The sequence below is a fragment of the Pundamilia nyererei genome, unplaced genomic scaffold (genome assembly GCF_000239375.1).
Source record: "Pundamilia nyererei isolate P.nyererei 1_Seehausen unplaced genomic scaffold, PunNye1.0 scaffold00202, whole genome shotgun sequence".
In the NCBI taxonomy this organism is placed as follows: Eukaryota; Metazoa; Chordata; class Actinopteri; order Cichliformes; family Cichlidae; genus Pundamilia; species Pundamilia nyererei.
This window is the reverse complement of record NW_005187603.1, coordinates 414,729-426,728: the sequence shown is the minus strand read 5'-3', so window position 1 is coordinate 426,728 and position 12,000 is coordinate 414,729. Positions and strand designations below refer to the sequence as shown.

The window sequence follows — 12,000 nt, the reverse complement described above, 5'->3', positions numbered from 1 at the left end:
TGTCTGTCTGCATGTTCACATGTGTTTGCTGCTCAAAGGCACAAGGTCAGGACTTCCTGCACAACAAGTTCAGGCACAAATTCCAAAGCAGAGCTGGTACTTAATACAACACACAATAACAATAACAGTCAGACATCATTTAGACTGTTTACCAAACTCAGCACGAGCCTGTGGGTTCACATCAGGACAGATGTGACTGTGTTATATGTGCTCATGCTCTGGACTACAGAACATGCTCTAACATATACTGATACAAGAGTACAAATACTGGATTACATGTGTATAATTATTATATAATATGAATTCCCCATAGAACTCCTCATGGTCTACAGTTTCTAGTTAGTGCTGTCAAAATTAATGCGATAATGCAAATTAATCCGCCATCACGGTCAATGCGATTAACATTTTTAACACTATTAACCCATCTGGTGTGCAGAATGACTGAAAATCCCTGAAACGTTTCTGTCAACACTTTTCATCGTTTGAACTACAGCTGGTTAAAATTGGAAATAAAGCGCTGTAGTGTATCGTCCACCTGGCCTGAACAGCATGTTTTTAAAGTTCAGCGACTTTTTATCCTCGACTTTGAAGCTGTCCAGACTGGTTATAGTCGAGGATTTTAATATACACACTGATGATGACTCTGACCTGTTTGGCAGAGGTTTCCTTACAGTCATGGATTCTTTTCTTTTTACACAGCATGTGTCTGGCCCTCTGCCTTTGATACTGTGGACCATCATATTTAGGTTTTGACCTTGACTTTCAGGGCTCTGCATAGACAAGCACCAACATATATCAGTGAACGTCCATACATTCCCAGCAGGTCCCTGAGGTCATGTGATCAGGGCTTGCTGGTTGTCCGACACACGAGGCTGAAAACAAAAGGCGACAGAGGTTTTGTAACTGTGGCCCCCAGACTGTGGAAGTCTCTCCCTTTGAGCCTGAGATCTGTGGATCTGTGGTGGCTTTTAAAAAACAGCTAAAACAGAAGTGGAGGATGCAAGAAGAATGAATTCAGTAAAGTTTGACTTGTTTTGATTTGTTTTGCTTAATGCGCCTTATAATCCAAAAAATATGGTAACTTCTACCTTGCTTTAGCATGTCCAGAAGTCCAACTTTTTGTGTGATGGTTAGCATCTTCCTCTGCCTCTTGAGTGCTACCGCAGGTGCCTTGCAAGGCATGGAGAAAACGTCAGTACTGCACTTCAGAGTCACACTGCTAAGGATCGATGTAGTGATTCTGTACTGTACAGGAGAGAGGGCACGGAGGAGATGGACAATGGTCTACAGTCGATCAGGACGCAGAACACAATGATACAAAAAAAATTATGCAAAATTGCACACAAAAAATCAGCGAAACAGCGAGGCCGCGAAAGGTGAACCGTGTTATAGCGAGCGACCACAGTATGAGTAAAATTAGCATTGCCATAAGAGTGCATATTACATATTAGAGTATAGGTAATGGATTATATATTTCTATACAAGTTCAGGCACGAAAACAATATATATCATATATATCTATCTGCAGGTTTAAGACACCGAAGTGTTTCCATCCACAAACATGTGAAAACCGTCTGCACTGAAGCTGAAGCACACATTTGCATTTGTATCAGGAAACAGTCCTGTAGAAACTCCTAAAGTGAGAACATGGAGTTTATCCAGGAGAACAAACACAAGAAAACCCTGAAACCCAAAAATCCTTTAAAATGAGAACAAACTGTATGAATGTAGAACAGAGTCTGTGACGGCCAGCAGGATCTAACCTGATCAAACTGATAGATTATCGATCTGTCCAACAGACAAAAAGACATTTAAAGACTGTGTGTTATCTCACAGGTCACCACTGGATGTGAAAGCAGTCACAGGTGAATGAAGATAAAAGTTCACTTAACATCCAGCAGGTCACTGCAGCAGATCCAGAGTTGGGCTTCACCTGTTTTTATCCTGTTTCAGTTGTTTCAGACCCACAAGAGGAAACATCGTAAAGCCAAAATATTAGAAACATCATCTGAATCTAACATCTAGTTTTTTATTAACATGTGGCTCATACAAAACCTGAACCCTAAACTCTGGTGACCTGGTGAATGTTCAGTTGTATATAATAATGTACAATGATGATGTGTTCATGTACAAAAAGCTCCCATCTGGCAGGGTGGTGGTGGAGTCCCACAGCGTGGAGCTCAGAGCCTCCAGTCATTCAGCTGCTTTTGGAAACTCGTACAATCGAGCTCTGAGACGTCAGCAGCAGATCCAAACACCGCGGTCGTTCTCCTCCTCATCACTCTCTGCTGAGCGCCTCACAGACTTTCTTTTAGATGCTCCAACACAGCTAAACATCTGGTTCTGGTCAGGTTTCCAGACTGTCCACTTCCTGTGATATATTCACACCTGACATGAGTCATTATTATGAGACATTGTCTCCTGTGAGTGGTACTTTCATCAGGTGGAAACCTGCTTCCAAAAGGAAAGTGATGTTCTGTTTTAGGTTTGTTTCCCAGTAATGAAAGTATCCAGTAATCGTGTTGCCCTCCCCTCCACCAACACTGAAGCGCCCATGGTAGTTAGTACTTATTTCACTGTAAACTACTCTGCAAACCACTGACTCTGTCTTAAAAACCCTTCCTGAAATATGAAAATTAGATGTGGTTAACTCAGTTTGAAGAGCTTAACTAAATCAAAATCCCCCAGTAGGACTAAAAACTCACTTTTTGCAGCATTTCTCAGTGAGCGTTTTGGCCTTCATCGCTAAAGCTGTTGTTCCCATCAACAGTACTGAACCCCCTAAAGCTCCCAGTAAAGCTCCCGATGTAGACGTCAGCTCACCACCTCCAAGTAAATATCCCCCCACAGATCCCAAAATGATTCCCACCAATCCAGTCCTTTCCAGAAGCGCACGCCTGCCTGTTGTTTCTGCTGTTTTTGGTTTTTCGTCCTGCTCGTCCGGTTTTCCAGCCTCTTGGAGCATGTCAGGAGTGTAGAAGTAATCTTTTCCCATCGGTGTTATCTTCTTCAGCAGCTCGGTGACCTGAGCAGGACTTTTGTCTTCAATGTTAAAAGCAAAATATCTCCACTGGCACTGCTCAATGAGTTCTCTGAAATCCTTACTCTCGATCATAGCCTCCTGTATGTTAGCTTCATAGTCTTCATCTTCATTTCTATGGGTGAACACCACTGTTGTGTAGGCCAATGCACGTCTGCCAAAGGTGCGTTCAAAAACCTCCAGTACCTCTAATTCTTCAGAGGTGATCATACCGAGCCTCAGCACCAGCAGGAACACATGAGGACCAGGACTGGCAAGATCAATGGATCGCTTGATCTCGTTCACCAGCTCATCTTCATGTTTTCCAGGTTTAAACAGACCTGGAGTATCAACAACAGCCACTTTTTGACCTTCCACAGTGCTGTGGGATTTCTGTGTGCGATCTTTGGACGAATCCTTTGAGGTGAAAGTCTCTGTGTTCCCCATGATGATGTTTCCTAGAGTACTTTTACCAACCCTGGTCTTCCCAAACAGCACGATCCTCAGGTCATCTGTTGGAAGAATATTAGTATGTGAGAACTGTCCCAGTCACCATCTCTTACAGCACTGACATAAATCATAAAGCAGCTGCGAGGAAGGAAATATAAAACATGAAGGCAGGAGGAATGAACAATCAGCGTTTATTAACAAGGAAACACAAAGTCTAAGGAGCTTAGAAATTCTCAAAAGAGGATCCTCTCTTTTGAGGATGCCAATGTTCATATTTTGGACAGAGAGGACAGATGGTTTGAAAGAGGAGTGAAAGAAGCATCTATGTCCACTGTGAGCGACCATCTTTGAACAGAGGCGGGGTTTACGACACCAACTCTCTGCCATCTATAATCCAGTTTTGAGATCCCTCCCAGATACCTTAACGCCCACTCACATTCTGGGCCATCTGACCTCAGGAAATCACATGATAAGGTGGGGCCAGGTTTCACAATGAACTCACCCAAAACTCTGGCTGATTGGGACCCACACCTGTTTTCACACCTTGTCTCATGTGCTTAGGAAGAGGATCATCAGGTCACTCCCACTGGACTTAAATCTGGGACTCTCCACCATTTTACCCTAGAACTGAAGAACCTTCTCGAATGAGAGGTGAAACGTCTTCAAGCAACTTAAGAAAGTCCAGAAGCTTTTCTTTCTAAGCTCCTTAGACTACGATGACTAAGAACGTTCACAGACAAGGAAACACAAAATCTTTCAGCAGAGACACAAAAAAAGATTGCCCAAAATCTCTCGTGCTCGTATCTCATGTTTCGGAAGAACAACCTCTTGAATCTCAAATGTACCTTGTAACTGCCAATGAATCTTCCAGCACTGTGGAGGAGTTTTGGCCCACTCATCTTTGGAGGGTTTTTGAGCATGAACCAACTTTTTAAGGTCATGCCACAGCATCTCAATCGGATTCAGGTCGGGACTTTGAGGTCACTACAGAGTCCTGCTGCAGAACCCAAGTGTGCTTCAGCATGAGGACAAAAAGGTGTGGCTCTAATCAGGAATGGATATAGTTAGAGTTTGGAGAAACCTGGAGTCGGGATTAATTTCCTGGTCAAGTAAAGTTAGCTGACTTAAAGCTAGCAAAGCATGCTGCAACCAGCAACTCTAAGCTGCTGATTAATATTCTGATGTTTTCTTTTTGGGGGGGATGGGGTCAAACCCGGGCTTACTGGGCTTAAGCCCGGGTAATCTTATCAGAGTCTTGGAGTGTTATTTGTTTCATAGTTAGATGCCTGACTGACAACTGTATAAAATAAAAACTACATGACGCACAGTCGTAAATCCCCCCTAATTTTGGTATGATCCGAGCTCAGGCACTGGGCGACTGAGCACTTACACATGTGAGCGAGGGGGGAGAAGCTGCTGCCTGCGAGTTTGCTGCACAGAGGAGAGCTTAGTTTCACCAGGTACCAAAGCAAATCATTCCCACTGTACAAATAATGTAAATATGACGGTGTATCACAAAATATTGATATCAAACTGATCACTTGACCCATATTACGTTACTTGTTCTTCGAGTGAATCAACAAATGGCGAAATGAAAAGCCGAACAACAACAATGCTGTTTTTTAGAGAGTCTTAGCTTACATTAGGGCTGGGCGATATGACCCAAAATTCATATCTCGATATTTTTTAGCTGGATGGCGATATAAGGTATATATCTTTATATATTTTTTTTTTAAGCCATAAAGTAAGAACAAACAGAGAGTTCTTAGTCAAAGCTGTGTCCCAGATGTCACACGGGCACTTTTATTAACATACAGCATAGATGTACATGAAAAATTACTCAAAATTAAATTATGAGTATTCATTAAATAATAATGCTCCATAAATAAAAGAAAACAATGTTGTTTTTGTGCATAACAAAAAGCTCACAATTGTGCAGTGAAAATGTAAACTAAAAGACGCTGAGCATAATAACAAAGACAGATTTCACAGCTGCTCTCTTTCCTGGACAGCCTGGAGTTTGAAATCCTCTTCGTAACCGTGTCTCTTACAGGTGCCATTTATGGTCCTTATACACACACAATACGGTAATATTACGTTGAAGCACAGTACGTATCACTCCGCCAGGCTCCGGACTACGGTAGCCGTAATGCTCCGACAAACCATCAAGCGCTGCAGCTCCGTAGTTTAGTAAAGTCAAACTAAAACATTTTTTGACAGATTGCTGAGCGCCGTGTACCACATAAAATCGGTTTGCGGCCATCAAGCACAACCAGAATTCATACATAAGGCGCGCTGTGAACTTTTGAGAAAATGAAAGGATTTTAGGCTGTGCATGGCGTTAGCGTGGTTAGCTCGTTAGCGTGGTTAGCTTGTTAGCGTGGTTAGCTCGTTAACACGTTGATGCCGTCCAGCCCCACGCACGGGGCGATGCGCAGTAACTCGTTAACGGAGATTTGCCGTGTCCATCTTGTCGCTTCCTGCAGGTGAAGCGATGGGGAAGGAGGGGGAGTTGTGTTCAGTGAAGGAGAGGCGAGGTCGAGTAACGTTGCGTAAAGACAAAAGTGGATGAAAGAGAGGCAACCTTGTGGCTCCACAAGTATAATTATAACATAACATAGACTATATGATATAAAAGATATTGTCACATCTTATATCTCATATAAAAATATATCGATATTTTTAAAAAAACTCGATATAACGCCCAGCCCTTGCTTACATGTGTGTTTATTTCATACTTTCTGTTGTGACCCTCCACGGCTAAACAAACTCTCTAAATTGGTTTCAGTTATGTACTGATGGACACAAAGGAAGTTAGCTCGCTAGCTTCCATCTAAATACAATATAGCATGTCCTGACTGAGGGGGTTTGGAATCCCTGGGCTGTAGCTACAACCTAAGGTTAAAACTGTTAAAACTATTGTTGTTGTTTTTTCTGTATATGTCTGAAATAAAGATACAATACAATACAATACAAAACAAACAAACAAACTGAGCTTAAATAAATGATTAGTGGTAATAAAAGCCGAGGGAGGTCAACAGTGATCACTGACTGTTTTAGGAGCTTTTTGAGATTAAATTGAAGAAAATACAAAACATTAAACATGTTAACAACACAAAAGCCGTATTAAAGGCAGACTACTTTAGGCCCGGAAGTAGGATTTGTCACGTCATCACATAGGGCTAAGCCCGGGTGTATAAAATGGCTGGCTCCGCCTCTGGTGGGGTCCTGTTGACCGGGCATGCTCTGGTGCATCTGCAGATGTAGAGCCCGGTTTAGGCTCCCAACTCTAATCAAAAATCCCAAATAAAATATGGCACATGGTTTGGCAAAGATGGGACAGAGATGGCCCAGAGTTCAGTATTTATCACACGACCTGTTTCCGAGTGACATCCAGACACAGCAATCTTTCTATTGAGTGTCTCGTCCTGTAGAGATACACTTCGGCCATGAAACAGTTTATGGAGTCCCACTGTGGCTTAAAAGACAAAACAAAATGAGAATCAATAAAAATGGTCTTATTTTGACACTGTCTCATTAAAAAACATTTAAAAGGCAGAACCTTTAGACTTCATGATATCGCTTTTGTTTGAAAATAGAACAAATTTGATTTGCCCATATGACGCCTGTTATCTTCATCTGCTCTTTAAATAAACGGAGCCGATGATGGAGCTTCTGTAAAAAACAGACCCGAGGCATATGAGGACAAATCACACTCATTGTTTCACATGGATATAATCAGGTTTATTCATAAAATATAAAAATGAAGGGATGTGGTCACTGTTTGAATTCAGTATTATTCAATAAAACTACAAAATGTCACTGTTAGGATTGAGATCAACATTTGAAGAAAGGTTTTTGGACTGAATGTGACATGGACTTCATTATTTTTATGTCCTCTGGTAACTTGAGTAAATCGATGGCACACAGATTTAGCTGGGCGATGCTGAGGCGGAGCACAGGTGTGCACATAGAAGCTTCATTCTGGGTCATCAGTACAAACAGCTGCTATGCCAGCAGGTAACGGCCACTCGTGAAGTTTAATGGAAGGCCTGGGTCTCGTCTGTGGACAGCTACCAGCTGTTTAACGTATCTGTGATACACTGAAATACTGGGAGTAACAGATTTAACAGGAAGTGTTTCAGAGAAGCGTCAGAACATGAAGCCGTCACTGTGATCCTGCTTTATATAACCTGTGTCTGTAAAGAGTCATAAAACCTCCATATAAGTTTGTTCATGTCTGGGAACTTTGCACTCACCAAAGAATTATTTCAGACTCGGTTCCACATCGCTGCAGACTGAATCTGATAGAAGCTGCAGAGGATTAAACATGAAGAGGAGTCAGGACTTTTTACATGAAACATTTAGTGTTTACAAAAATATTCAACTCATGATCTGAAAATTATTGCTGAAAAGAAAGTCTGCATCCTTACCAACGAGGAGAGAACTGCATCTAACGACCGACAGACACAACAAGGCAGTGAAAATGAGAGAACTGGACCAAAGTCAGGTTTAAAAGTTCATTTATAGCATTTGCATATTACAGTTTATTAGCTGGATTAACATCAACACAAAAGCTAATGCTACTGATACCAAAGTAAAGCTGGTTAACTGCTCGCTGTCACCCTCGTTTATTTCATCACATTAAAAATCAAACTGTTGTTAATAAATCAGTTTACTTACCAGGAAGTTTGAACAGAGGTGAAGCAGTCCGAGCGTCCAGAACCAAATATGAAGAAGCTTCAGCTTCACTCCAAGAACAAAGACTTCAGTGAATCCAGAGAAACTGATTTCATCACATTTATACTTTAAAGTCGTAGATGTGACGGATTTAACCGCAGAGATTCGAGACGTTTAGAGGATCGCAAGGAAAATGGCGGCGAAATGCTGTCACGATAGATTTGAACTGACTGAAACAGAAAACGTCCAGAAATACCAGAATAAAAATCATCTCACCATCATAAAGCCTCCTAAAATATCAGGACTGAACACTGACTTTATCACCTTTACTGTCAGATCATCTGATGATGATTTTACAGCTCATCAATAGTTTTTCTATAAAATGAAAGGATTATTGAACAGCTTTGTTTTAAAAGTGCGATAAAAATATTCACATAAAAAAACAGAAACTGTTTTATTTCATGAGCAGATGATACATTTAAAACTTTTATTAATATCAACTCATCAGCTCAGAGTTTTATAAAACTTGAATAATTATACATTTATAATTTCTAATATTGACTCAAATATTAAGAGTCATATGAGATTGATTTGGTTATTTTCCTCTTATCTGTGATATAAAATCTTTACAGCTTAAAAATCATAAATGATTTCTTTGAGTGCAGCTTGGTGCTGATCAAGCTTTAAACTGAGAGTAAATGAACAAACCTAACATGTGTGAACTAAAAACACATTTCAGACTGAAACTGAAATCGTGTTCCATATTTTTTTATGCAAAGAGCTGCTCCTGTTTTATGTTTCAGGAAATAATGACTGTCCCAAAACTCAAAGCACACACCAGCCTGAGGATCACTGCAGGACAAATACACTCACCCATGGGCTGTGGATCAATCAGTACCTTGGTCTCCACTGCAGTACGACCATCCATGTCTTCTTCTGACTGTTTACATTTCCAACTCACCTCTATATTCAAGTCTGCTCCTGGTTCCCTCCCCTAAACTTCAGCTGTCCAATCAGAAATCTGGCTGAAAGAAACCAATCAGAAGGCTGAAAAAAGTGCATCATCAGAGTGCATTTCCACAGGTCTGCCTCCTCACACTTAACCTTCTGACGACAACAGGAAACATCACAATAAAACAGCATTAATGTGTTTGTTATTCTGATCAAACATGTCAGGATGAGATGAACCATCAGCACTGAAGCACCAAAACCTGCAGTTCCTCTAATGTCCATCAGAGGCTCCTGCACTGAGCTTTTTACAACGCACCTGCTTCAACTAAGGCTTTAAGTCTGCATAATTAGGGGCGTGGTCTCTTTAACTGAGAGGTGGATGGTGACACAGGTGACTGTAGCTGTTAGTGAAACGTAAACTAAAAGGCAAGGAGAAAAACAAACACCAAAGATCACGTACACTCGGTCTGTAACCCAGGTTATTAACCACAGCCAGTGTCCTAACGCAGCCTTTTCACGGAGCATTTATCGGTCAGTGTTGGATAAAACCATGGTGGGAGACTAAAACCTTGCTCAGAATCAGAATACTTTATTAATCCCAGAAGAAATGATATGGTTATAGTTGCTCCAAGACAATAAGAACAGACTGAACTAAAGCAAATAATACAAATATTTTACAAAGAAACTGACAAAATTTAAGAAATATAAATATGCAAAATATTACAGAGAGTAAATATATATGATTGACATTTTACTCTAAACTGTAGAACTTTGTTATTTGTTATTTTTACAGTCGAGCATGTGCAAGAGGGTGTACTGCTCTGTGTGCTGTGCATTAGGTGAACTTTACAGCTCCATCCCTACAACATTACTGCATTTTGATCAGTTTATTGAGTCTGTTAGCATCTGTGACCCTTGACCTGCTTTCCCAGCATGCAACAGCACAGATGATGGTACTGGCCACAACAGACTCATAGAAAATCATAGAAAATCATAGAAAATCATAGAAAATCCTGAGCATTGTCCGACAGATGTTAAAAGACCTCAGAGACGATTCTGGCTCTTCCTGTAAAGTGCAGTGGTGTTTTAACTAGGGATGGGTATCGTTTAGGTTTTATCCGATACCGGTGCCAAACCGGTACTTTTGAAACGGTGCTCGAACCGGTGCTTAAAGAATGGAGAACAAACTTTGTCCAAAAATCTCTCATGTTCAGCTGGTTTTTGTAAATATATAACAATGTTAGCCTTTTCTGCAGCTATGGGGCATATATGGTATCACTCTTGGCTGGAGGCAGTGCAATGAAAAAAACACAAACTTTGTCCAAAACCTCTCATGTTTAACTGTTTCCCACTTTTTTTTGGTCATTTTAGCCTTTTTGTCCAGGGTGAAGGGAGTATCTGCCATCAAACAAGAAGACAGCTGCATGTAGCTATGATGATGTTTGCTAGTTCACCTTACATGCATTAATGTAATAACGTGGTTAGCCTACTCAAAGTAAATTACACACGAACAACATTAAGCTACTCACGCAGAGAAGAACGGCTGCTGCTGCATCATCATCCTCATCATTTCTGCTACACTGGCAGGGCTAGGGGCCAGGACTCTCCTCTTCGGGTTTTTGGGGGATGTTGCTAACCCCGGGTCCGATAACAGGCATCAGGTGGATGATGGCGTCCACAGTTGCCACATCCATCCAACCATTTTCTGCCTCTTCTCCAGGTCCAGATGATGAAGGCAGTGGTCTCAGCAGAGATGCCCAGACCTCCTTAACCCAAGCACTTATTTCTAGCGAGACACCAAGTCACCCAGAGACATAATTTCTTATGTCTTCAGGAGCAGTGTCCTCAGTCTGCCCAGGTGTCTCCTTTCATATGGACATGCTCATAACGCCTCACACAGGAAGCTGCCAGAAGCATCCTCGTCAGGTGCCCAAACCACGTCAGTGTGCTGCTGTTGACTGAACTCCTGACCGCATCACTCCAGAGCAAACTCATTTCTTGTATTCACACTTTCATTTCTTCACTACCCAAAGCTCATGAGTACAGGTGAGACCAGGAACAGGTAAACTGACAGCTTTACTTTCCCCTCCTTGCTTCACCACGACAGACTGGAGCAGTGTCCACATCACTCCCGCCCTCAGTCATTAACAATACTCGAACATAATTAACATTTGTTACGTTTGTATGGACACGCAACAGAGACATCACTAACTCAGCAGAGCTGGTCTCACAAACCTCTGATGCATTTCAGGACCTGAGGCATAAACATGGAGCACTGAGGCTGTTTCAGGTCACAGCAGGAGAACAGGAGCTGAGTCAGAGCCTGAATGTCTCTGTCAGTGCTGATAAACTCCACATGATTAAATCTCAGCTGCTGCTGACTCTGAACCGCAGAGCTGAAGAGGACTCGTTGTTTGTGTGTGAGAATTGTTCTTTACAAAATTAATCAAGTTTATAGAAGTGAGGCTAACGATCCAGTCTAATGCATGCCTGTGTGTGCGCTGAGCTATATGAGCCGTGGACAAGAGGGGAAAGAGAGGCCGTATCAATGCTTTTCAAAATAAGAGAATGTTAGCATTGGTAATACAGCTGCAGCCATAAATACCTGCACATAAAGAGCTCGTTCCTTTATACTTACATCCCAACTAATGCTGGAATAAAGTTGCAGCACTCGGCAATCTAACGTTATAACAGAAAAAAACAGCACATGAGTAGAAAGAGAGTCGGGACAGGTGACATTTAAAAGGCCAATTTATTTTAGTTTGGACATTTTATCATTGTTTCTGCAAATTTAACAAACTGTAGAAAAAACATATAAGGAAGCAACTTTAACAAGTCCTGCGGCAGCAAAAATGTTCACAGTTTTAATCGATCAAAAGCATGAAAGTAAACTGCCAACC

At 41.5% G+C, this 12,000-nt stretch overlaps 1 protein-coding gene across 1 annotated transcript; it reads right to left on the bottom strand.

Moving 5' to 3' along the window:
* Positions 1-2,133: 2,133 nt before the first annotated feature.
* Positions 2,134-9,095, bottom strand: LOC102211163 (GTPase IMAP family member 4-like). The gene is made up of 2 exons (XM_005747683.1): positions 9,023-9,095; positions 2,134-3,531 (listed from the first exon to the last, which is right to left on the bottom strand). The coding sequence occupies exons 1-2, from the start codon at positions 9,075-9,077 to the stop codon at positions 2,702-2,704; spliced, it is 885 nt and encodes a 294-aa protein (XP_005747740.1). The 5' UTR covers positions 9,078-9,095; the 3' UTR covers positions 2,134-2,701.
* Positions 9,096-12,000: the final 2,905 nt, after the last annotated feature.